General features: G+C 41.7%; 1 protein-coding gene across 4 annotated transcripts in view; it reads right to left on the bottom strand.

The window, feature by feature from the left end:
* The window catches only part of CNKSR2 (connector enhancer of kinase suppressor of Ras 2), a 281,178-nt gene that overhangs the window by 214,453 nt on the left and 39,576 nt on the right, over positions 1 to 27,149 (bottom strand). For all 4 annotated transcript variants that reach the window (XM_054973601.1, XM_054973600.1, XM_054973602.1 and 1 more), the window contains exons 2-4: positions 24,154 to 24,317; positions 17,585 to 17,787; positions 4,546 to 4,633 (exon numbers count right to left, since the gene is read on the bottom strand). In XM_054973601.1, coding sequence (XP_054829576.1) covers positions 4,546 to 4,633; positions 17,585 to 17,787; positions 24,154 to 24,317 — 455 coding nt within the window. The remainder of the gene's footprint in view (positions 1 to 4,545; positions 4,634 to 17,584; positions 17,788 to 24,153; positions 24,318 to 27,149) is intronic.

Below are 27,149 nucleotides of genomic sequence, written 5' to 3'. Positions count from 1 at the left end.
CTGTCCCAGTGTGGGACTGCACAGAAGAACCATGATGAATCTAAATCACATTAAATTAAATTTAAAACTTTTTTTGTTTATTTGTCATTTATATCCCAGTTTTCTCCCCAATGGGGACCAAAGATGGCTTACATAAATCTCCTCTCCTCCATTTTATCCTCACAACCCTGTCAGTTTTTTGCTGATAAAATAACACAAATATGTTCTGATCTGGATGCCAGCTGTAACATATGCAAAGCATAAGAAATGCCTAATACATTGTATGGTCTGCTTATGGATCATTTTGACCCCTTTACTGTGATGAATATTGACAGAATTCTGGGATCTATGAAGGCCTAGGGGTTTTACTGGATCCAGCATTGCTGCTGGAGAAACAAGTTAATGCAGCTACAAAAATGCTTTCTTCCTGTTCAGTCTATCCCACAAAATGGCCCTTACATCTTGACATGGCCGATTTGACCATCTGGATACACATCATGGTAACATGGAGACTAGACTAATGCTCTCTACATAGGTCTCCCCTTTAAGTCAACTCAGAGACTCCAGTTGGTGCAGAATGCTGTAGATCAGTTATTATCATAGAAGGCACAGCATGCATTCCCATTCTGCAGTCAGTCCACCAGTTGTCCATCAGTTAGCGGCCTCAGTTCAAGGTAGTTGCCATCACATACAAAACCATTTATGACCTTGGTCCCTCATATCTGCAGGACCACTTCTCCCTTTCTATGCTCTGCCGTGACAGCTTCACTCATCTTAACAGGGCCTTCTGCAGGTGCCAACCTGCAAATGGACAAATTCAACAACTCCCTGTATACATACAATCTCTGCTGTGACCCCCACCTTATGGAATGGCCCGCTTGATGAGGTTAATAAGGTTCCTACCGGCTTCCCACAAACTGCAAAACTGAATGATTCAAGAGGGCTTTTTTACATATTGTTATGAAATATTTCACAAAGATGATTATGTAAAGGGACAGGGACTATGGACTGTGCTAATGTATATAGTATGTACTGTCTTTTGTTGTAAGTATGCTCCTATTACAAAATTTCTGCATTATTTAATGTGCCATATTTAAATGCTTATGCTTTCAGTTCTGTTTCAGATTTTTGCTTGTTTTCAGATTTCCTGTTGATTTTGTTGACTTACATTGTATAATCTGCCTTGAGTGTCAGTAAGAAAGGTGGACTATAATTAATTTAAAAATATTTTTAAATGATGGATCCAAAATTCAGGTACAGGGCTTATTTTGTCAATACGTAGCTACAGAGCAAATGAGGCTAAAACCATACTCATGTACACAGTGAAGTAGAATAAAAAATTATTGAAAAAACCCAACATTCAAAAACTCTAAAAACATAAGTATAGTTGCAACAACTATCATGTACTGATGTCTATCTTTTCCTAATTGCCTAATCTCCCAGTCAATGTTTATACAACAACAGCAGAGGGAAGGAACATCTCTACTGCTTTGTCCAGTGGGGTCCATCAGGAATCCGAGCTTGGTCCTCTTCTTTTTTCTCTATACACACTGCCCCTGAGTTACTTCATCAATTTCCAAGGATTTCATTGCAAATGCATGCTGCTGATGCCTCTGTTCTACCTTGCATCACCAATGACTCATCTGATATTTCCACTTGGATGTTTCATCAATCACGATTAAACTTCCCATTTTTTCCTCCCAAGCTTCTATCTTTCCTCCATTAATAACATCACTATTCACCTTGTATAATAAGAACTTTATCTTTAAATATTGTTCTTCATATTTAATATGTACAGATAACATTGCCTTGCCAAAGGGGCATAGTAAAATTGTGGATTACTTGCATTAGGATTAAAAATTCATGCTCAAATAAAACTTGAATTGAACTATATGATTTTGCTTTTTCTCACTAGCCCATTCAGCTCTCTGCCGCAATCTCTTTCTCTTTACTTCTTTCTGCTAACAAAGTAACATGCAAGGGCATGTGGATACTAGAGACAGGAAGAGATTTCATTCTTTCTGCCACTGGTATTCTATTCTGTGGTGCTTTGTTTCCCAGCAGAGGGAAGATGAGACTATGCTAGTAATAGTGAGGAGTAAATGAACAGCAGGAAAGAAAGTGCCCCACAGCCAAGTGCCTGAGATAGAAGTGGATCACCATTTCAAGGCTAGAGGTCATCCATCTCAGGTAACCAGCAAGTGATCATTTTGTTCCCAAACAGGAGAAAGAGGGAAAGAAGAGGCAGTAATGGGGTGGCCAGTCCATGGTTAAGAGCATATACAAGCATTAACTAACTGGTATGCTGCAGTAACATCTCCTGATGTAATGATGGGTCTTCCTAGGAAAAACACCTCCGTGTTTTCCCCATAAATCCATCTATCGGGATATGCATGGTATTTGCAAAAGATTTAATAGTAAGCATTGAGCAAATCTAAGATTATGTAAAAGAATGTCTTAACATAAAATAAGAGTATATATAAAGTCTCCCTTGCCATACCTCAGAACTGAAAAGAAATAATAAATTTACAAAATTGGAATTTGAGAGACATTTCATGTGCCAAATTAACTGCCTTAAGGACCTCTCAGGTTAGTATGCAGAAAACAATGAAATAAATAAAATAACTGAGACTTTTAAACATAGAGGACATTTGTTTTTCTTGGACACAACCGGTATCCCGAATGTTCCTTTAGCCAATCATAATAAGAGACAGACGCGGAGTCTGCGGATGAAGCAATCTATAACCGTTCATTAAACGATGGAAGAGCGATGGTTACACAAAGAGTAAAAGGTCCCCTCATGCCCAACGCTCATCAAAGCTACAATAGCAGTACAAAGCAATTAATACCTTTTGGTTGATTATAATATTTGTTATTCCATTGGCTAAGAAAATACAGTGGCCCCCATTGACTCCAGTGGGCAACCACCTCTCATGATACAAGTGTCTAAGGGTATTCTTATTGGAAGAAACAACTTAGGTCAACAGCACAATTACAATATTACCCAATTGCCATTGCTTATCTTATCTGCCCTTGGTCTATCTCTCGAAGGACCATCTTCCTTCCTTTCCCACACATCTCTTTCATAGGCTTTTCATTCATGCCCATTCCTTTGGTCCATGTAACAGTTAGTAAAGGCGCCCCGCTGTTGCTTTTGGCAACCTTGTGGGTTTCAAGCAGAGAATATTTCTCTGGGTTCCATGGGAGAGAAGCGCTCTCCCTTCCCTAGAAATGTGCTTAAAGTTACATTCAGCACCCATTCCTCTGCTTTGTGGTTTTATCTCAGCCTTGAAAGGTTCTGCTAATCTAATTAGCTTTAAACTAGCTTTCATTGCAACATTTTGCATAGGCAGTTTCACAAAGGGGTTTCTGTATCAAGTAAAGAACAGGTGTCAAGGCATAAACAGGTGCTTGTTAAGCACAATCTACCTGGTAGCAAGCTTCACAGTATATTGATCTTACTTCTCACAGTGATTTACATGTAGACATGGGCACAAACCAAAAAAAATTAACAAATCTGCGATTCATGGTTTGGTGCCAATGACGATCCTGAAGTCATGAACTGCAACGGACATTTCGCATTGCCGAACCGGTTCGCAGACACCAGAACGGCCCCTGTTACACTTAGAGAGCCCATATTCACAGGGAGTGTGTAGCAGGCTCCCCTCCAGCCAGCACCCAAGTTTGGTCAAAATTGCAATAGGGATCTTGGAGTTATACCCTCTCCAATCCGAGGCCCCCAGGGGAAACCCACAAAAATCCAAGCTCAATTATACTCTCTCTGTCTCTCCCCAAAGACTAGCAAGTAGCAAGCAACAGTTCTCATACTCCACTGCTCGCTGAAAGTGAAAGCCAGCCTAGGAGCGCAGTGCTTTTTATAAGCTGAGGTCCCATAGAGCAATGCAGGAGGTCTGTGTTTGGCTTTCATAGCTGCCTATCAGGGTTTACAGGGATTAGATCGGAGTGCCTGTGGCTACAGAACACCCCTCCCCCCTCCCTCCCCTGGGTGTCTTCTCCCAACTTGTAACCACTTTGCAACTCCATGGTTGGAAGGAAGACCTGTCGATGAAGGTAAGCTGGGCTTCGATTCGGGTTTCCAGGGTGACAGAAGGAACACTGACAGAGTTCAGACATTCCCCCGGCTCCGTTTCCAGGGGAATTGATTGCTGGCGCCTGACTGTCTGGCTTCACAGCCAAACGCACCGAACCAGGCTTCTTCCGAACACTGGTTCGTTTGCCGTGGACAATCACGAACTGCTGGATCGCGATCGAGCGATCGCCAATTTCGTGGGTTTTTGAAGTTTGTAATGCATTTCATGCCCATGTCTATTTACATGTATAACATACATTCTGCTTTGGTCTTTTGTTTCAAGTCTTATTTTCTTGCAAATTGTGTTACAAATACAGCATTAGCTCCTGAGAATAGTAAAAGTGCATAACAGTAATAGAAGGCACCTAAAAGGTACACAGAATCTCTTTCATTAAATCCATTTCCCACATTTTTAAAGTCTTTAAACATGGTGCTTTAAAAATAAAATTAGATAAGAAATGCAAGTGATCTCATACCTGCTGTACAATCGTTGTTAATTCAAGACAGAGCTGTATAATATTATTTCGTGTAACAGAATAATCTGTCACAGCAGCGAAGGGTGATCTGCAATAAAGGGAAAACAATATTAAACTGAAACAATATTATTATTTTTTTAAGTGTACACTTTAACAGTCTGTAAGAGAAACAAATATGCCACAGATATATAAAATACATTACATTGTAAGCAATTACAATACAAGACAACTCTAATTGTAGTTTTCTTTTACTCAGGATACAGGAACCTTCTGTATCAGCACTTTCATATTCCACCCAGAACTAAAAAAGATATACATGGAATAATCCCATGTTTCCTTTAGGTAGCAGGCTTGCTTTCAGAGAACACCTCTTACCACAAAATAAATGTGTTTAACCATGAATCTGGGATGAAAGAGAGGTGAGATAAGATTCCCTCTTGTATTAAGGCTACAACCATGAACTCACTCATGTATGTTTACTCAGAGATAGGCTCAGACAGCAAACATTTGTTCTATTGACATTTTTAAATTTAAAAATTCATTACAATCAGTTTACTAACACATCCTACTCCTTAAGCTAAGAACAGTGTAACGCAAGCATAGAATAGGCTTCAACAACATGCAGTGAAGGAGAAATGCTGAGGTAGGAATGTTACAAAGCTGTTTGGGCACACTAGGTTAGGGCAACTAAGCCACACTACCCCTCTACAAGAATGCAGTGCCCTCCCTCCTGGCCCCCACCCTTTGCTGGGCCACAGGAAGGCAGCAAGATTACTCCTGCCCTCCTCTCCTCTCCAGGCGGTGAGAAGCTGCTGCCTGTCCCCCTTTTCCCCTATTAGTTGCATGAGGTAGGGTGCAGCAACTCCCACCCTTCTCACTCCCTGCTGAGCCACGGAGCAAGAAGCCACTGCCCATCCTCTTCTTTCCAGCTGTGAGTAGCCAGCCACACCTAGTGGATGGGCAACCACTGTATATACGTAGCACAAATATACATGAGGCAGTCACAAGGAACAGATCGCGACAGCTCTAATAGACTCCTTAGAGCTCTTCTTAGTACAGTACACAAACCATCTGCAATTGACAAAAAGGCCAATTGCCTATATATTTTGAAATGTTGTTCAAGTAATTCTGATATTGTAATTGATTATATTATCACTACAGTACTTTTACCCATTTAACAAACAATTAAATCCAGCGTCTTAGATGTTTGCAAGAGAAACATTAATATTCGTACTGATTATAGGTGACTCTGGCATGTGAAAGATCTACATCAAACTCACAAGGTTCTTCATGTTACCAGAGCACTTTGGGTTTCAGTCATGTGAATCAGCTGCTACACCATTTTATCTGTGATAGCTATTTTATACATACAAGTAATCACACTGACAGTAATAAGATGCCTTCTACATCTGGGTATGTTCGGTATCTAATCTACTTCAGGCACCCACTTACTTCTTAGCACAGACCAGATGAGTATAGTCATCACAGCCAAGTTCATGGTATATAGCTATTTGGCGCTGCCTGTCAGTAACAAAAAAGTTACTCAGAAGGGCCTTATTGCCACTGAAATCTTGCAAAATTTCTCTTCCTATGGAACTCAAAAGCAATTAGAAAGCCTTTAAAGCCTTCTCTGGATTTTTATACTACTAGCAACAACTCTAGCTCATTTCAGCTCTGCGTTACCACTTCTCCTTTCAAAACACTGCCAGTAAATTCAATCCCTAAAATACTCCAGTTGTTTGCCACTTTGACATTTTTAGAACACTCGGGCAGAAGAAAGACTCATCAGTGGCAGTTGGTGCCTAACGGGGCTAGCAGGGCAGAGGGATCCAACAGTACTAATCTGTAAAATAAATCAAGAATGAAAACAACATTTTGCCTTAGATTGTACTTTTGATTCGTTTTAAGCGGCCGGCGGGGTGAAAATAGCCCGCGGCCGACTGCTCTCAGGCGGAGAGCAGGCAAAGAACGCTCAAGACCCTAGGGTGAGTTAGATCTCGGACGAGGGGGGGCTCTACACAATGGGTCCCCTCCCGATCCTTCAGGTCCCACCCTGCGACGGGTCGGCTACAATCTCTGCGGCAGTTCTGGGGCCAATTCGGCTGGCATAAGACCTACATACCCAAGCTTCGATTGGGGGAAGAAGTGGAGAGGAGCAGTTAAAATCGAAACAGCAATTACAACCCGAGAAAAGTGAAGGAGAAGGTAAAGATCACTATCTTCCGATACGGGACAGATTGATAAAAGCAGAGAGGAAAAAAAGTAGATTTTTAAACTGCAACAGACTAATGAAAAGGAGGGGAAGATTCGGCAAGAGTTGTATTTGAAAAGAGACTAAGTTTAAAGAAGTTATTAAAGAAATCGGACTATTGTTTTGAATACTTGCGGTTATGGGGCTGTGAGAAAAAGACACCATCGCGAGATCTGCTGTGGGAAGTCGGGAGACAGGAAGTGCGTAATAACAATAGAGTGGCTGGAGAGAAGCGGCCCTTGCTGGAGGGCAGGAAGAAGGGAATCGCCATCTTTGAAAGGGGAAGGGTCGCGGCTTCAGCGGAAAAGGAAGTAGGCCATTTTGGATTACAAAATCATAGAGAGACCATAGAGAAAAGACGCCCGACATTTTGGACTCTTTAAAAACAAATTTATGCAAGAATACCGGGACATTTGAAACAAAAAAGGTATTAAATTTAACGCCACGGAGTTAAGGAAGAGAGCGGACTCGTGGGAGCGAGCTAAAGCAAGCCCCACGATGTCAAAAAAAGAGTGGCAATCGGCAATAGAAAACCTGGATAAAAAACTTTTAGAGGTGATTAAAGAATTCAAAGACATGAAATTGGAGCTGATCAAAGAGGTTAAACAGACAGTAAAATCGGAGCTGTCAGAAGTAAAATCGGAGCTGTCAGAAGTGAAGAAAGGTATGGAAACAATACAAAATGAATTACAAGGAACGCAGCAGAGAGTTAAAACAGTAGAAGGAGCGATGGAGAATTTAGCAGACACGCAACAAACAGAGATGAGACTGATGAGGGGAAGAATGGCGGTTGCGGAAAGTAGACACATGGAGAAGCAGCTGAGATTTCGCGGTCTGCCGGAGATGGAAGGAAAGACAGCGCTAGAACAGATGACGGAGGTGTTAGCTGAATACCTGGGGAAGGAGGAGGAGGAAGTTGTGGCTATCCTTGATGTGGCATATCGCGTAAACTCGAGAATTGCAACCCAGAGGAAAGTACCAAGAGATGTGATTGTGCAATTTACAACACGAAACATGAAAGAGAAGATTGTGACTAAACAGTTTCAAGACCCATTGGAGATCGATGGCAAGACAATTATCATAATGAAGGAATTACCCAGATCAGTGTTACTAGATCGGAAAAAATATAAAGCGCTAATCCAGATGTTGAAGGACATGAAAATCAGGTACAGATGGGAGCTTCCAGAAGGTTTGTCCTTTGAATTTGGAGGTGCCAAAAAGCGCATTAGATCTGAGCGGGAGATGGAGCGATTTATAAGGGACAATGAAAAAGACTTACCAACAAGACTATGAGTATGGAGTGTAAAGTTTTATCTTGGAATGTAAATGGACTAAATTCACCGAACAAGAGAAAAAATATCTTCCACTGGCTATTAAAACAAAAATGTGATATTGTTTGTTTGCAAGAGACCCATATTCGAAAGCAAGATGTAAAATATTTAAAATTGGGAAAATTGGGCAAGGAATTTGTAGCGGCCTCAAGTAAGAAAAAAAGAGGAGTGGTGGTGTATATAAAAGAGGAGCTACAGCCAAAATTTGTAATGAAAGATGTGGAAGCCAGATTTATAGCAGTGGAATGTACTTGGAACTTAAAGAGAGTGTTGGTAGTCGGAGTTTATGCACCCAACGGTGCAAAAGAAAGCTTCTTTGAGGATTTGAGGAAGCAACTAGACGATCTTTCATATGACCAGATAATTCTTGCTGGAGACTTCAATGGAGTGACAGACTTGGAATTAGATAAAAAGACAATAACGGCACAAAAGAAAAGAGGATTATTACCAAAGCTCTTTTTTGAGTTGACTCAACAGGAGACTCTGGAAGATGTATGGAGAAGAGAATATCCCAAAAGCAGACAGTTTACTTTTTATTCTGCAAGGCACTCTACATTATCAAGAATTGATATGATCTGGGCCTCAAAAGACTTAGCGTTATGGACTAAGGAGGTAGAAATAATGCCGATGGTAGGCTCAGATCACAACCCAATTATGTGGAAATTAGGGAAAAGGAGAAAAAGGAAAGCATGGAGAATAAATGAGGACTTGCTACAGGAAGGAGAGAATATGGAGATACTGAGAAGAGAGACAAAGTTCTTCATACAATACAACGTGAATAAAGAAGTACCAACTGATAAAGTTTGGGATGCTTATAAGGCGGTTATAAGGGGCATACTAATGGACTTAAATGGTAGAGCAAGAAAGAAGAAAGAGGAGAAAAGACAAGAGATTGAGGAGAAAATAAAAGCCAAAGAAACACAGTTAAAAAAGAGACCAGGGAAAAAGAAATTATATCAGGAAATTAAAATACTTCAAGAACAGCTAACAGCAATGAGTAACAAAGAATTGGAGTGGAACCTTAAAAGACTGAACCAGAAAGCGTTTGAAGGTGCAAATAAACCTGGGAAGTACCTGGCATGGCAATTGAAGAAGAGAAGGGAAAAGAAAATAATAAATAAAATTTGTGAAGACAACAAAACGTATTTGGAACAGACTACCATTAGTAGAGCCTTTTATAAATTTTACGCTAAGCTGTATAATAAGAAAGAAGTAAATAAAGAATCAATAGCGTCATATTTGGAGAAAACGAAACTTCCAGAAATCTCGGAAGTTTGGAGAAATAAATTGAACAGTGAAGTAACGGACGAGGAAATAAGTAAGGCAATACAATCTGCAAATTTAGGAAAGGCGCCAGGGCCAGATGGACTTACGGCTAAATTTTATAAGACAATGGCCAATGAACTGGCACCATTCCTAAAAGAGGTGATCAATGGAGTTCTAAGGGATCAAAGGATTCCAGATACCTGGAGTGAAGCGAACATATCATTGATCCCAAAAGAGGGCCAAGACTTGACTAATGTGAAAAATTACAGACCTATATCGTTACTTAACAATGACTATAAAATCTTTGCGAAGATATTGGCGGAGAGACTGAAGGGGTGGCTCTCGGAAGTTATAGAGGAGGAACAAGCAGGCTTTTTGCCAGACAGACAAATAAGAGACAATCTAAGGACAGTGATTAATGCTATTGAATATTATGACAAGCGTTGTGACAAAGAGGTTGGTTTCTTCTTTGTTGACGCTGAAAAGGCGTTTGACAATTTAAACTGGGATTTTATGTTTGCCACTATGGAAAAGCTACAATTGGGAGAAAGATTCATCAGAGCAATTAAGGAAATTTACAGAGACCAGACTGCAGCAATTGTGGTGAACGATGAAGCGACCAAGAAATTGACTATAAGTAAAGGAACAAGACAAGGTTGCCCGTTGTCTCCACTGTTGTTCATTTTAGTATTGGAGATCCTGATGATACAAATACGACAAGACGAAGAAATTCGAGGAATAAAAATAAAGGACTATTCATACAAGGTCAGAGCATTTGCGGATGATATAATGTTAATTGTAGAGGACCCATTGGAGAACATGCCAAAAGTGATAGATAAGATTAAGGAGTTTGGAGACCTGGCAGGTTTTTATATTAATAAAAAGAAGTCAAAGATACTATGCAAAAATATGACTAAGCAGAAACAACAATTGTTAACGGAAATAACGGACTGTGAAGTAACAAGTACGGTGAAATATTTGGGAATTGAACTGACTGCAAAGAATATAGATTTATTTAAAAACAACTATGAAAAACTATGGATTCAGATAGAGAGAGACTTGATTAAATGGAATAGGCTGAATCTGTCATGGTTGGGTAGGATTGCAGCAGTTAAGATGAATGTGTTACCAAGAGTAATGTTTTTGCTACAGACAATACCAATCATCAGAGACTCTAAACAATTCGAAAAATGGCAGAGGAAAATATCAGATTTTGTATGGGCAGGCAAGAAGCCTCGAGTGAAAATGAAAGTTCTACAAGACGCAAAAGAAAGAGGCGGAATGCAACTGCCCAATCTGAGACTTTACCATGATGCAATCTGCCTAGTGTGGTTGAAAGAGTGGATGACGTTAAAGAACAAGAAATTACTAGTCCTAGAGGGATACAAAAAAATATTTGGATGGCACGCATACCTATGGCATGATAAAGTAAAGGTGAACTCGATGTTCCTGCATCATTATATACGGAGAAGTTTATATACAATCTGGAAGAAGTACAGAATTTATTTACAAGAAGGAACCCCTTTGTGGGTAGTTCCATATGAGGTGATAGATCCGAGAGCTGTTGATAATGAGCAACAATGTTTAACTTACAAAGAAATAACTAGAACTGAAGCATCTAAACTCAGAATAAAGACGCAGGAGGAACTATCACCTTATTATGACTGGTTCCAGTACAGACAGATTAGAGATTTATATAATTCGGACTCTGTAAAGGGAGGTATACGAATAGAGAACTCGGAACTAGAGCAGACCCTTCTTAAAGAGGACAAGAAAAGAATATCTAAGGTATACCAAGTACTGTTGAAATGGTATACTGAGGATGAGATAGTTAAAACACAAATGGTGAAATGGGCTATAAATTTTAATAAAGAAATAACAATGGAGGCATGGGAATACTTGTGGAAGACTACAATGAAGACAACGACATGTACGAGCATTAAAGAGAACATTTACAAAATGATCTATCGTTGGTACATGACACCAAAGAAGATTGCGCTAGGGAATTTGAACACTTCTAATAAATGCTGGAAATGCAGGATGCGTGAGGGCTCCCTCTATCATATGTGGTGGTCATGTGAGGTAGCCAGGCAGTACTGGGGGGAAATAATAAGAGAAATGAGTGAAATTTTGCAATTTCAAGTAAATAAGAACCCAGAACTCCTGCTACTAAACTTGGGAATGGAGGGAATTCCAGCCCATCATAGGACGTTGATATTTTACATGACGGCAGCAGCCAGACTTTTGTATGCGCAAAAATGGAAAGTACAAGAAGTGCCAACTATTGAACATTGGATCTACAAATTGCTGTACATGGCAGAAATGGACAAGATGACAAGAAAACTGAGAAATCTGGACTCAGGGCAGTTTAACACAGACTGGGAGAAGCTGAAACAATATTTGGAGAAGAAATGGGAGGTGGGAGGAGAACTGTGGCAGTTTAAGAACTATTGAAGTACAATAAAATGTAGAGGGGGGTGACTTTACCGGGGGGGAGAAGAGATAAACGTGAATCTCTAAGCAGTTAGGTTAATAGATTGATATATATAGATTAACAAATAGAATATCGATAGAAAATAACTAACCATAAGGGTTAACTATAAGGACTGATTAACTAATAATATTTTCTTTTTTGTAAGACTTGTGTAATGTACCAAACTGAATATGTTTATTTGAAGATATATATGAGTCAAATTGATTGATTATATGATGATAGTTATATAGAATTATTATTGAAGGGGAATAGAAATATTAAAGTAATTAAATATAACTAAAATAGAAAGAAGAAGATAGAATGAGTAACATATAGAGCATAAGTCAAATTGTTTGATTTAAATGAATGTATGATTTATATGGTTTATGATCTATAGAAATATTTGAAATCGGAATTATGGAAAATGGGATAAATTGTCTACCCAATATGGAAATAAGGACTCATAGTTTGGGTACAGAGTATTAAGAATAGTTAAAGAAGTATTGCTTAGAATAAAGGGAGAATATATATTTGTTAGATAGAGGAATTTAAAAGGAGTAAGGGAAAAGGGACAAAGGGTTGGAAAACTGTTGGAAGTCAACAAAAAGGGGGGGAAAGGGAGGGGGTTAGAAATTGGAAAATGGGAGAATGGATTGTAATGTGAAAATAATTGATTCTAACCCAATAAAAAAAAATTTCAAAAAAAAAAAAGAGAAAGAAATCGAGGGAAAACTCCCATTCCTGGATACCTTGGTCATCCGCAAAGCAAACTTTCAGTTAGGTCACAAGGTCTACAGGAAACCAACTCACACTGATCGGTACTTACACAAAAACTCCAATCACCACCCCCGACAGAAAAGAGGCATAATGAAAACATTAGTGGATCGTGCAAGACGGATATGTGAGCCGCACTTTCTCAATGAGGAAATTAATCATCTAAACCACGCACTTCAGGCAAATGGCTACTCCAGAAATGAAATCCGAAGAGCAATCAAACCCAGGATGAATCAAACAACCAAGGAAAAACAGTCTCCTACAGGAAAAGTGTTTTTGCCATATATCAAAGGAATTACTGATCAGATGGGAAAGCTTATGAAAAAGCATAACCTTCAAGCAGTATTCAGACCCATCCGAAAAATACAACAGATGCTATGATCAGCAAAAGACAGTAGAGACCCCCTCACCTCTGCAGGAGTATACCGTATACCCTGCAGCTGTGGACAAGTTTACATCGGGACCACAAAGCGTAGCATCCAGACAAGAATAAAAGAACATGAAAGACACTGCAGACTTGGACAACCTGAAAAATCAGCAGTGGCTGAACATAGCCTAACTCAAACAGGGCACAGTATCTTATTCCAGGACACCAAAATACTGGACAACACTTCCAACTACTTTGTCAGACTGCACAGGGAAGCCATTGAAATTCACAAGCATAAGCAAAACTTCAACAGGAAAGAAGAAACCTTAAGAATGAACAGAGCATGGTTTCCAGTTCTGAAAAACACCAGGCTAACAAAACATTCTATCCCCGACAATAGCCCTGCAGAGAAGATTAGCACATCAAGTACCAATCCATATGCAAAAGAACCTCCTCAGGATACAGTGAAGCCTCCCGCCATTAGCATTCCACACCCTGGGAAACTCTTACAGGATGACTCAGCTCAACCCCACCCCTCCTGAGTAGATACAAATGACCTACATCTTTTCCACACTGTGACACTGAGAGAGCTCTGTCTTTTGGTGCTACACCTCTGAAGATGCCAGCCACAGCTGCTGACGAAACATCAGGAATTACAATGCCAAGACCACGGCAATACAGCCCGGAAAACCCACAACAGCCAACAGACAAGTCGTCATGGGCACAGGCAGGCACAAAGGCTGCAAAGAGTGGGTGCAAAGGCTGACAAGGAGCTTGTGGAGAACAAGGCTGGGCAAGGGAAGAGCCCTGCAGGAGAGGAGGAAGTGGCAGTGGATTGCCTAAAAGAAGTATCTCAAGGTTAGGAACCAATTTTTAAAAGTTTGTCCTAGGTACACACCAAGATAAACAAAAGGAATGGGGAACAGAAATACACAACTTAGAAAACAAAACAGAACTATGGTTTCTAGATAACTTATAACTTACAAGGGTTATGATCTTCACACCATCCCTGTGAGGCAACCCAAGTGTTGCAAGGTTTGAAAGCCCTTAATTTAGGGTTTCTGTGTTTGACTAAGAAAGTGGAGAGATGTATGAAAATATTCTCTTTAGAACAGGTCAAGACTCAAGAGTTATATGGGGTTTTCACTCAGCACTTTTTGGGTTATGTTCAAAGCTAGGAGTTGATTACAGACATTGAGGATGGATTGCAAAGGTCTCCCAGGTTGTTAAACTGGGAATGAAATTTCCCTGAGATGAGCCGTCAAGTATGGCTGGAACTCACCACTGTTCTCCTTCCCAAAGGTAATTGGCAGACTCCATAAAGCAATCTAAGTATCAAATCCTTCAGACATGTGACCTGCTCTAACTAGCTGAAGTTTTGGAACAACAAAATCGCACCCCATTGTCCTCTTTGCCCCGCAGTCGCCGAGTTCCCTGGTATACAGAGGAGCTTCGGCAGAGGAAGCGGGAGCTAAGATGACTTGAGCGCGTGTGGCGGTGATCTTGAGACAAAGAGTCAAGAACATCTTATAGGTTGCTTATGAAATCCAATGAGGTGGTGGTGAAAGCTGTGAAGAAGGAATTCTACGCAGCTTCCATTGCATCAGCTAGCTCATGCCCAGCTACATTGTTTAATGTGGTACGTTCATTGGTCTTCTTATCGGGTGGAGACCATCAAAGTTTGAATTCGGCCATTAGCTGTGAGGCTTTTGCTGATAAAGTCCTGTCTCTCCGCCACAATCTTCCGGCCACAGTTGACACGGTATGTGAACTAGAGGCCCCCTTGGTCGTCTTCGGGGTCAGTATTCGATCATTTCAGCCCTCTCTCTGGGGAGGAGGTGGACAGGATCCAGCAGGTGGTGAGGCCTACCACTTGCCTCCTGGACCCGTGTCCATTGTGGCTGGTGAAAGCCAATGATGGGCTATGGGATTCCTTGGAGGCTATTATCAACACGTCCTTGAGCTCTGGGGTTTTTCCCAGGTCACTAAAGGAGGCTGTGGTGAGGCCCCTGTTAAAGAAACCATCACTGGATCCTGCCGACCTGCTCAGTTACCGCCCACTCTCAAACCTCCCATTTCTGGGTAAAGTGATTGAGCGGGTGGCAGAGAAACAGCTGCAGAGTTTCCTGAAGGAGACCTCAGCCCTGGATCCCTTCTAGTCCGGCTTCCACCCGGGCCATGGGAACGAGACACTGCTGGTCGCCCTCACGGACGATCTTCACAGACACCTGGATCAAGGTGGAATGGCGCTGCTGATTTTACCAGATCTTTCAGCAGCGTTCGATATGGTTGATCATGATATTCTGACCCACCACCTCGCCAATGTGGGAATTCAAGGGACGGCATTACAGTGGCTTGTCTCCTTTCTCCATGGTTGGGGACAGAGGGTGGCGCTAGGGGAGAAGTTGTCATTCCGCTATCCACTAGTGTGTGGTGTGCCACAGAAGGCAATACTCTCCCCATTATTGTTCAACATCTATATGCACCCCCTTGCCCAACGACCGGCCTGGATCGGCCCCAGATGTCCTGGAGCATGCTTTTGAAGCTGTGGCTGGATGGTCGAGGCAGAGTCGGCTGAAGTTAAACCCCTCAAAGATGGAGATCCTGTACTTGAGTCACGGGAGTATGGATTTGGGGCCCAGGCTTCCTACACTCGATGGGGCGGTACTTATACTGGCTCCGAGAGTTAGGAGCCTGGGGGTGATTCTGGATGCCTCCTTGAAAATGGAGGGCTTGGCTCATGGCGGTTGCCAGGTCATCATTATTCCATCTCCAACAGACCAGACAGCTCGCCCCATATCTTTCAACCTGTGACTTAACTACAGTGGTCCAGGCAATGGTCACCTCTAGGTTAGACTACTGTAACGCGCTCTATGCAGGGCTTCCCTTGAACTTGATCCAGCAGTTACAACTGGTCCAAAATGCGGCGGAGTGTGCCATCACCGGAGTGCCTTCTAATGCACACATAACACCAGTATTGTTTCAGCTGCATTGGTTACCGGTGGAGTACCGGACCAGAATCAAGGTTTTGGTATTAACCTATAAAGCCCTATGTGGACTGGGACATCTGTGGGCCCGTATCCCCCTATATGAGCCCCAGATGACGCTTTGATCCAGCGACAAACAGCTGTTAATGGTCCCTGGCCCCAGGGAGGCCCGCCTAGCATCGACCAGGGCCAGGGCCTTTTCTGTCCTGGCTCCAACCTGGTGGAATGCTCTGTCTAAAGAGATTAGGGCCTGGCCGGATTTGTTATCCTTCTGCCAGGCCTGCAAGACAGAGTTGTTCCGCCAGGCATATCATTGATGCTGGTTGGGCCTCCCCAACGGCCGACTAGAGGAAAACATGCCCCCCTACCCACCCACTTTGGATATGGTTAGCTGATGTGGGGAGGGCGGAATATAAATTGAATTAAATAAACTTCTCGGTAGATCTTCTTAGGACAGTTCCCCAATTCTAGCAAAGTCCCATATCTGGTTACCTCTAACCAGGACTTTTTTTCTAGAAAAAGAGGTGGTGGAACTCAGTGGGTTGTCAACACAGGGGACAACTCTTGGCGGGAAGTGGTGCCCCTGGTACCACATGCGCGTGTGTAAAATGCGCGCACGCTCCCAGGACCAATGACATCACTTTGGGTCAGCTGGAATGAGGGGGGAGTTTTTAAAAGTTTAAATCACCCTCGGTGAAAATGGTCACATGGCTAGTGGCCCCACCACCTGATCTCCAGACAGAGGGGAGTTTAGATCACCCTCCGCGCCACTCCAGCGGCGTGGAGGGCGATCTAAACTCTCCTCTGTCTGGAGATCAGGAGGCGGGGCCACCAGCCATGTGACCGTTTTCAAGAGCTTCTGGAACTCCGTTCCACCGCATTCCAGCTGAAAAAAAGCCCTGCCTCTAACCAGCATGAGCAGGGATCAAGAAGGCAAGCACTGGAACCAACCTATCCAAGTCCTTTGTTGGCATCCTTAGGTAAAATCAACTAAAATCCTTTCAAGCAACTACAAAAAGCCAACTCCAAGTTGGCTTTGTACAAACTTTTCAGCCAACATGGCATCCAATTCAGAATAAGTGCAAGCAAATATTTTGGTAATATGACACAGAGGTCTAAAGATAATTCTAGGTTGGAAGAAGAAAGTTGTGTTGAAGTCTTTATGAACTCCACTGGAGAGCATTTCATATACATATATATTGATACTGACTGTACTAATCTCACAGTGTAATCTGCTTTAATTCTCAGTGAGAAAGGCCGAATATAAATGACATAAATAATTAAATAATAATAAAGTGTGATGAACTCATTTGAGCAGGCTTTCACTGCTTTCAGAGACATTAATTTTTAGAGAATGCATATGCAAACACTTTCTAAACCATTAGGATATTTGGCTGCCTTTGTCCACCGTGAGTTACAGAGCAATATTATGACATTTCATTTCAAAAAAGCAGATTAATTTATCTTCCATCTAACATATTCATGAACAAGTGTCAAACAAGGCTTTTATGCTTGCTTGAGTGCATGCATACAAATGTATCAATTTTCATGACTAAACTGTTCCCCAGAGAAATGTCTGAAAAAATTTACCTGTCCAGCCAAGCCAAGAGGCTTTTTGCAGCTCCAATCAGATCCACCACTGAGGTAAGGAAGTCATTTGGTAATTTTCTGCTGGTCCTACCATCATAATGACCGCTCCTCCTCCTTCCTGTGATAAAGTTCTGAAGATTTTTGGCAGATGCATTTAGCTTGTGAGAAAGCGTTTTTAGGTTTTCCGTTTCTAGTCCATAGTTCTGTACATAAAAACAAAACAAAATTAATTTTCTAATTAGTTTTCCAGAAAGTACCAAAACCAAAAATTAACAATTTAATTAACAATTAACAATTCTTGGCAGTGAATGCTGGATTACACTTACTTTAAAAAGAATATTGCAAATTTTATTTCCAAAATATACCTACACAGAAGCTAAACCATAATTCAATGATATTTGACCAAGATTCATATACAAATGTATCAGAATGGCACCACCGCTTCACCTGGCTGCTCTAGAAGGGGAGGGAATAGCACCTGTTTGGGTGCCTTTTAAAGACTCACCCAAAACTTGACCAGGTGATGGTCAGGTAAAGAGAGGGTTAGGCAATCACAATGGCAATCCAGCCCTCAGGTTACCAACCCAGTACCCAGCTGAACAGCCATGGGTGGGGCTCATGGTAAGGTGTAACCACTGGAGCAGCCCTTCAGTTTGCAGCCAGATGCTGGGCTGCATCTCAGCGTGCAGGGCTTTGAGCTGGCTGGGATTACTGCAGCATGGCCCTTTAAATCCCCAAAAGATGCTCAACTGCATAGCAATTGGAAGGGAGGGAGGGGGAAAGAGCCCACTCAATAACAAGGGAAGCATAGATTGCCCAATCTGGACCAGGTTCTTGGAAAGATTTTTAGGGGGAGAACTGAGAGCAGTCTTATAGGAGACCTGACCTAAGATCCTGTGAAAATGTAGGACAAGGCACAGAATGTCAAGCTGGGTTTGAAAAGCTGGGAGGGACGGCCAATGAAAAGAACTGGACCTTGCCTGAAGGAACATGGGTGCAAGGAATGAGAAAGAGCATTTGGGTACAGACTAACCCACCTGACTCCCTAGCCTGAGGCCAACAAATGGCAAGCTGTCAACAGAAGCCATAAAGGAAAGGAGAACTGACATCACATTGTCCATAATATGAGCATTTTACTTAGTTTTCAAGCAATCATGGAACTGTTGTTAAAATCAGAATAGTAACTTGAGTTTTTATAGGTATAATGTTAACAAGCTAATGCATAAAAGACTACAAGAATGGTTTTGAGCAACATGACATATGTGTAGCATTCACATACAAAGAATAGGAATATTTGGAACAAAGCACAATAGGTTATTATACAGATCTCTGAAGCAAGGCAATAGGATGGAATGGTACTAAGGCAGCACCAATAATATATAACATTCACAGAAGCAATTAGCTGAGTGATGCTACTACTGCTTTTATGCTAGAAGCAGAATATAAACTTCTAAACTGGATCAGGAGGAGCATAGACTTGTTTCTAAATACAAATTTTATTTTGATCTAATAAACAGTCGCTGGATTCAGATCCAGCCACAGGCCCAGGCTACAGTTCATACAAGAACAAATCTCTGAAGTCTTTAATCATGTTGTTTAACTTTGATTTTGAATCCCAGTTTGTAAGTAAGGAACAAATCAAAGTTTGTTTTATCTGATTAAGGCATCACAACAAACTGCCGCTTTATCAAATCAGGAGGTCTTTAATCTACACACACAACATACACCCCAAGAATATAGGAGCCCAAGGACCTTAGAGGCTCATTCTCACCCTGAATGTAGCCTATCCCAGCTTTAAAAATAGAATAATAGATCTGAAGAGTACTTTGATTTTTAAACTGGTAAAAATTCAGCCTATTGCTCAATAACTTGTGTACATTCTGCACTTCTTGCACCCAGAAGAAAAAGTTCCAGTTTGGTGTAGTGCCAGTTTGGTGTAGTGGCTAAGAGCAATGGGGCTCTAATCTGGAGAACTAGGTTTGATTCCCCATTCCTCCACTTGAAGCTAGGTGGGTGATCTTGGGTTAGTCACAGCTTCTAGGAGCTCTCTCAGTCCCACCCACCTCACAGGGTGATTGTTGTGGGGATACTTTGTAAACTGCTCTGAGTGTTAAATTGTCCTGAAGGGCAGTATATAAATCAAATATTATTTTTATATATTATTATTAGAATTTGAGAGGTACATGTACATTTCCCTGTCAAGTAAATTAGAAAGTTGGGATGGTTGGGGAAACTGACACAGATGATGATTAAGAACCTTCTAGAAGCAGATGTGCAAATATTGAAAAATTTTAAAGTGACAGAAGATACAATCACAGATTTTTGATGTCTTGTCTACTTTAGTGCTCACTCCTGAGCCTATGCAGCCTTTCCCTTCCTCTTCTGTTCTGTATCCCCAGGGAGTTGCATGATTTAAATGTAAACTCTTAAGCATCTTTGCATATACTAAAAAAATCTATAAAACCATTCAACAGCTGTTGTATATTCAGAAATACAACAGGGTAAAGGAACACATGAAAGTATTGGTCTGTAACTGGTGCAGTGCTCACCTCCAGAGAAGTTTACGTATACGCATCCATCACTTAGTGAATACAGCAGCAACAGAAACAACTATCACAGATCAGACTCTACAGAAGAAGCTCCCATATCACCTACTAAAACCATAGTCTCAAATTAATAGTAACCAACAGAAGTAGATCATACGTTGAGCTACATCACTAGAGAGCCAGCTTGGTGTAGTGGTTAAGAGCATGGGACTCTAATCTGGAGAGCCGGGTTTAATTCCCCACTTGAAGCCAGCTGGGTGACCTTGGGCTAGTCACAGTTCTCTGGAGAACGATCAGCCCCACCCTCCTCACAAGGTGTTTTGTTCTAAACAGGATTCTGAAGAGACTTGTTTAGGATGGCAGGATATTTTCACAAGACCTAAGATAGCATTTCCATGTAGTAGTCAAGCTATAATTAATACATCTAGATATGAACACAGCAAAAAATGCAAATCTATAAAAGAAGATAATGTGGGAATGTACAGATGGGGGGAGGGGGAGATGTTCCTACAGACCTGGCAGGCTACTTAGATTTTTGGAAAAATACAAAATATAAAAGAAATGGGGAGGTTGGAATTTCCTTCAAAAATGCCAACTAAGAGCAGAACCACAAGTGACAAAAGGCACAGATTGGACACTTGTCTGCTTCCCTCAAGTTTTGACGGGAAATGTAGGCAGCTTGGCGGAATGTTGGACAAATGACAGTTGAAAAGTCCATTGGACAGCAGTCAGAGAGCCAAGCTGCAAGACCAGGATGCCTACATTTCCCATCAAAACTTGAGGGAAGCAGACAAGTGTCCAATCTGTGCCTTTTGTCACTTGTGGTTCTGCTCTGAGATATCCTGAAACGACTGTGGAGTTGCCTAGCAACCAAGGCACTAGATCCTCAGTCTAGGCAATCACAGAATGTAGCAGCAGGTAGGAAAGGAACACAGTGTGGTGAGTGATGCAAAGTAGAGACCAGGCAAGGATGACGAAGAGTGTGTGGAAAATGGTGGAAAAGGCTAGGAAGTCAGAGACAGTGTGGGAAATGCTGGTAGGCAGAAAAGCCTAGAAGAGAGGGGGAGAGAGCCTGGGGGGAAAAGAGAGGGGAAAACAGGGTTGTGTAGAATAAAGCCGGGAAAGAAAGACAAAAAGAGAGAAATAAATTGGGCTGTGGAGAAACTTTAAGGCAAAAAATGGCAGTTAAGGAGACCTTTAAAATGCCAATCAGCTTTCTTTCTATAAACCAAAATAGTGATATAAAACTGGATGCTAATTTGCTACCATGTATTACACTTACCCTGAAAATTTAATTATGGTCCCTTCCATAATTTATCTCAGTTGGTTATTCAGCTCACAACATGAGATTTTGCCATGAGATTTTTACAAGCAATGTTATCAACTGGCAAGGTGTTGGATGCAGAGGTGTTCTCTCATGTGTAGAGGTGTCATTTGTTCAATGGGACCCAGTAAGAGATTGGGTAAACTATTTTACAAGAATCAGAAGCACTACAGAAGTGGCCTATTATAAAACGGTTTAAACTATTATGCCAGCATTTGTAAAATACTAACAGCTGTTTTCCTTTCACTACTGTTTCTTTTAATCTATCCCATGGAAGTAAAATCTATTTATCCTTCTGTACTCCTCCTCCCAACATAAATTGTTAGTGGTCTAATGATCCTGTAACCCATAGAAGAAACACCAGTCCACCATTTAGAATGATTACATTGAGATTTCACTGGGGTTTCTGTAGATAAGTGGACTCTTCCCAACATTTTTAGGAGATTATCTGCATGTTACCTAACTTCTTATATTTAAGTTTTGTAGCATGTAATGAAAGCAGCAATATTTCAATAAAAGCCAAACTAAATACTACCTTTCTACGAGTATACCATCGAACCAATTTGTTTTCCCTGCAGCCACACAGCAGCTTTGGGGAATGGCTTCTTTAAAAAGGGAGAGCCCAAACAGGTTCAGAATGCCACTATGGGGAGAGATAGGGCTCCTGCCTTCCCCCAGAGCCATTTTCCCATGGGAAAACCACACTGAAGGAGGGGGGGTTATATCTCCCCATTTCTGCTGCTCCATATGCACAGAATATTCCACATGGAGCAGCAGAAATGGGGAAATAACTTCCTCTTACACTGGTTTCATGCATGAAAATGGCTTGGGAGGAGGCAAGAGCCCTCCATCCCCCATGGCAACATTCTGAGCCTGTTTGGGCTCTCCTTCCCCACAGCCATTCCCCACAGCTGCTATGTGGGAATAAAAAAATAAGTCCTCTAAGAAAACGTTTATGAGCCCCCTTGCCAGTATATACGTGAGCCTAGTGACCTACGGCATAATTAGCAGCATGATAAAGATAAAGCAGTTATGCAAATAAATTCATGAAAGTTACAAAAAATTAACTAACAAGTCATCCGTGAATTTTAAAACCTCAGACATTAGAAAATACAGGCTTAAAAGACCAGATGTTATGCATTTTTTTCACACAAAAATTAAAATCCAAAAGGGAAAAGTATTTGGGTTTGATATAACATCAAAGAAGCATGTAAGAAGAGCATATAAAATCAGAGCCTTTGATTACTACTTCACCTTCATGGACTCTAACCAAAACTAAGCAAAAACTCTTTCCCCCACACAGGCACTTATTTTTACCAAAACTACAGAGGGATTTTGCATGTGAACTTCCATATGTCCTCTCTTGTCCCACAACCCTTTCATTTGAGCTGGATTTGTTAGAACAAGTCTCAATCAAAAATCATGTGATGCAATAGATTATATCAGACCAGAATAAGCAATATTGCGTTACCCTGAAATAATTCTAAGAAAAGCTAGTTCCTCTCAAGGCAACTGCATGTTCTTTCCTGCAGCTTTTGAAAATGCAAACACATCATTGGAATTCGCTGCAATGGAGGTTTCTTGAGCTGAGTAATTGACAAGAGTTTGATCAGTGCTAACTGGCCTTGTAAACTGGATTCTTTTTATTTTTAAAAGGGTCAGTGTCATGTTGCTAGAGAATGTGCTATTTTGAGTCATCATCTGGTCACCAGGAGAATATTCTAGCTGACAATGGCCTTAAGGTCCTTTTACTGCCAAACAGTGGTATAAGACACTCCTGAACATTACTGCCATTTGTCTGTCTGCTTTTCCAGGAACCAAGCAGAGTTCAGGACGCCAAAGCTCCAAGTGTGAACTGACAGATGTAACCACTCCACACAAAGCTGAAATACCTACCACCACCATCTCCTACATGCCTAGAATCCAATTTCCATTTGTATTTAACCATGGCATCTGAAAACCTGTTTGGCATCTAGACCAGTCTTGGATGATTGCAAAGGCAAATATAGAACTGGATGCAATTATACTAATGATATAACATCCAGCTTCAAATTCCTGAGTGATTTCCCCCAGAGGCTTCATAGAGAGTGTAAATGCCATCAAAGCTGAGACTTGAGAGAGGCCACAGGCCAGTTTCCATGATCTGAAGTTGAATGGATATTTATGATCGCTGAAATATTTTGCAAGATTGGTTTGAAGATGACCAGATCATTTAAGTCACCACACCTTCAGTTAAGTTGTACCACACCTTTAGTTAAAAATATTTTGGACATCTCACATATCTATATGTTTTAATATACTAAAATCATATGTAGAAGTACATAGCTAAATCAGACTGACAATTCAAAGGGGGTATTATTGCCTAGTCAGCTATTCACTGCTAAGTTATTTGAGAAAACATTTTGCTTGCAGAAGGGAATGGTCATTAAAAAATTTGTAAAGCAAATTGTCATTCCCAGTTTGAGATAAGCTGTCTCAGCAAAACAGTAGTTTTCAGTCTAAGAATAACTATTTCTATTTGGGACAATACTAAATTAAGGTATATGTGGTGTCTGGTTTAAAATACTTACCTTTCTAATGCTTATATTGCAATTCCTTTTTACCAATACAGTTAGAGTTTGTGTGATTATGCAGTTCCTGTGTTTTATTATTTTAAAACATATCATCCACTTTTCCCCATCAATCCCAAAGAAGCTTACCAAAGCACAGAGCAGGTCAACTGCTTCCAAAATAAGTTCTTGATGACCAATTCGAGTAACTCCCAGATCTTCCAGTTCCTGGTGAGTAATACGTAGCAGTTGGTCCCCACCAATCTTCTCTCTCTCAAAATTCTTGATATACTGCTGTAGGCAGTCATCAAGACCTAAACAAAAACACAAAAAAGAACACTGTGAAGGGAAGCAAATATTACTGATATGCATTTAGCAAAAAGTTGTGATTTCAATCACATACTGAATAACCAAAGCAAAATTTGCAAACATTAAATAAGGTGTAGGGAGCAAGGGGCACAGAAAAAATAAAAAGAATGTAGCTAGCATCAAAGGTTTGGCTCTTTAGATCCCTTGCAATGCTATGAAATTCCTGAAGATCTAGGGGTAGTGGCTAAGGAGGGCAGAGTTTGGAGAGGGGAGTAATTCAGCAGGGATGAGGTGACAAAGTTTGCCCTCCAAAGCCACCATTTCTTCCAGGAAAATGGAGATTACTTGTAATTCTAGAAGAACTCCAGGCCCCACCAGTAGGTTGATATCCCTGAACTTGTGGCAGCCCTCAAATCCTCTCAAAACCATATGGTTTCAAACCCTGAACAAAAGCTAAGCTTGGTTAACATCAACCATGGTTAGCATCAGTACAAGCATAACATTGTACTATTCTTAGTGCTAATAAGAGAAAGGATGAAAAGATTTATGTTGGAAAGCAGAGTAGGGAGGAACTGCACAAATCCATGGACTTTTTCAAGTCTGTTAAGAGATCAGAAAGGTAATTGACCTTCCCCCATCTTATGCTGCATAAGCTTAAGTCTTTCCTATTGAGTTCAATGAGATTAGAAGTGCTTTGGTTCAGCTACATTGAGTCCTACTTGCTTTAAGAATGCTATTTAAACTGTGGATGTTATTTTATCTACCTATGCAACTCCGAATACCAAACTATATATAAATTTTACATGTAGCCAGATTGTACACAGTTAAAAATATAAAAAAATCAAATGCTTGCAATTTGGAATGATATCATACCATGCTAAAATAAAAACCTTAAAAAAAACCAATCGCATTTAAAAAGTAAAGCCTGTTAGCACGTTTAGTATTTCTGGATTTTATTTCATTTAGATACAGCCCCCACCCCAACCCTCCTACAAGAGCCCTCATAAATAACAAATATATTTATTTTTCCTCCATCTTTGTTTGCTTTCAAACATGATCATAGAGATACAGGAACCATATAAGAAGAGTAGGTTACATAAAACTTTCCAAAAGGTATTATTAAAATCTGGTTTTCTAAAAAGGCTACCAGCTCATTAACTAAACTAAATAAACTCCTAAAGCAGTGGTGTGACAGACCCCTAAGATTCAATATGGCTCAAGAGTGCCACCTAGAGCGCCAGGGTTCTTGGACCGATAGGCTTTACATGAGAATAATGCTTTATGCTCCATTCTACTCAAGCGCTACATAGCAAACTTAATCCTTCTTTGACAAAGGCAAGTGGTATGGGCCAGATTCCCTTTTTGTCATGTTAGTTCAGAGCCATTAAAATGGCAGGACCATCTTGTAATTATTCTCTGATTTATGGAAATAGTCTCTTATATCAGAGATGAAGCATTGCTTGGGTTTGGTTAGATCTGCTAATCCACCTCACCAAGGAGTTTGGCTTAGGTCACACTCCGTTGTCCATAAATATCTAGCAACTCTGAACTTCTCTTTGTTCCCACTTTGGAACATCTGGAGAGCCCAAGATCAGTGGGCCAGGGGTTAAGGGCCCCTCCACTATCTTGGTACTTCAAGTAACTCTGTTCATGTTCTGAGGAATCTGCTACGACTTAGGTAAAGTGTGCTTAGCTGAGTTAGCTCAACATTATTGTTTTATTTGAGAGACTGCGTGTTGTGTAGAGATGGGCACACTCCGGCATTTGCCCACGGACCGCCGGTTCGGGGTTCGTGGGCTTTCACGGACCACGGACCATGAACTTTTCAACGGACCGGGGCCGGTTCGAGAACCGGTTCGATTCAGAAAAGCCTTGGTTTTCCCACAGATTTTCACTTGAGTCGACTTTCCCCGCCAAAGGTTCTCATGTAACACTCCTTGATTATCACTTTTCCAAAGAGACAAACAACAACTTCCCCTCCTCATTCTGACTGACCCTTACCCGCCCTTGGGGGAAGGAGGGAGACTTGTGCTCCTGTCCAGGAGAGGTGGCTGCCCACAAAACCCACCTACATGGGGCTGCATCAACAATAGATGCCCTCCCCAGGAGCGGGGAGACCAACTCTCCATGATGGGAAATGAATGGATGTACTTGAGTGAAAGCCAACTCCGCAACAGGAGATCATGCAGCAATTCAAAGGCCCCTTGCTGGAATGGAAGGCACGCGAGGGAGGAAAAGGATGTCTTCCACACCTTGAGGGAAGGAAACTCATGCTACCCTGTTCAGAAGGAGCCTCTTTGGGCAGTGGACAACGAGTCCCATTTCAGTGACGTGGTGTGTCAGCTTGCTTGCTATCAAGCAAGCTGACCTGGGCCACTGTCCTCCTTGTCACCAGACTTTGGGGATTGACCCTCAGAGGGGCCCTTGCGCTCGCGGGAGCAGGACGGTCGGTCGCCGACGAAACCCACTTCACCAAACGTGGCGGCGTTGGCAAAGGAAGGATATGCTGGTTGGGGTTCGAGTGGCTGGAGAGAGGGCGGCCACCATTTGGGAGAGGTGGGTTTCGATGGCGGCCACCCCCTCCCTGTGGGGACCCCCTTCACTGGCCCCAGTTGGGCTTCGAGTGGCTGGCGAGAGGGGAGCAGGGCAGTATTCCCCGCCAGGAAGGAAGGTGTCTGCTGGCAGCAGCTGCTGGGCCCAGCAGGCCCAGAGAGGCGGCACCGAGCCACCTCCCCTGAGGGGGCGGGGGGTCTGGCCACTCACTGGCAGCACTCCCCATATGCCCGGCCACTGGGCCAAAGGAGAGCGGGGCAGAATCCCCGCAAAGGAAGGGAGGT

This window comes from Eublepharis macularius, chromosome 3, assembly GCF_028583425.1.
Source record: "Eublepharis macularius isolate TG4126 chromosome 3, MPM_Emac_v1.0, whole genome shotgun sequence".
In the NCBI taxonomy this organism is placed as follows: domain Eukaryota; kingdom Metazoa; phylum Chordata; class Lepidosauria; order Squamata; family Eublepharidae; genus Eublepharis; species Eublepharis macularius.
This window is presented reverse-complemented; position numbering and strand designations above follow the sequence as displayed.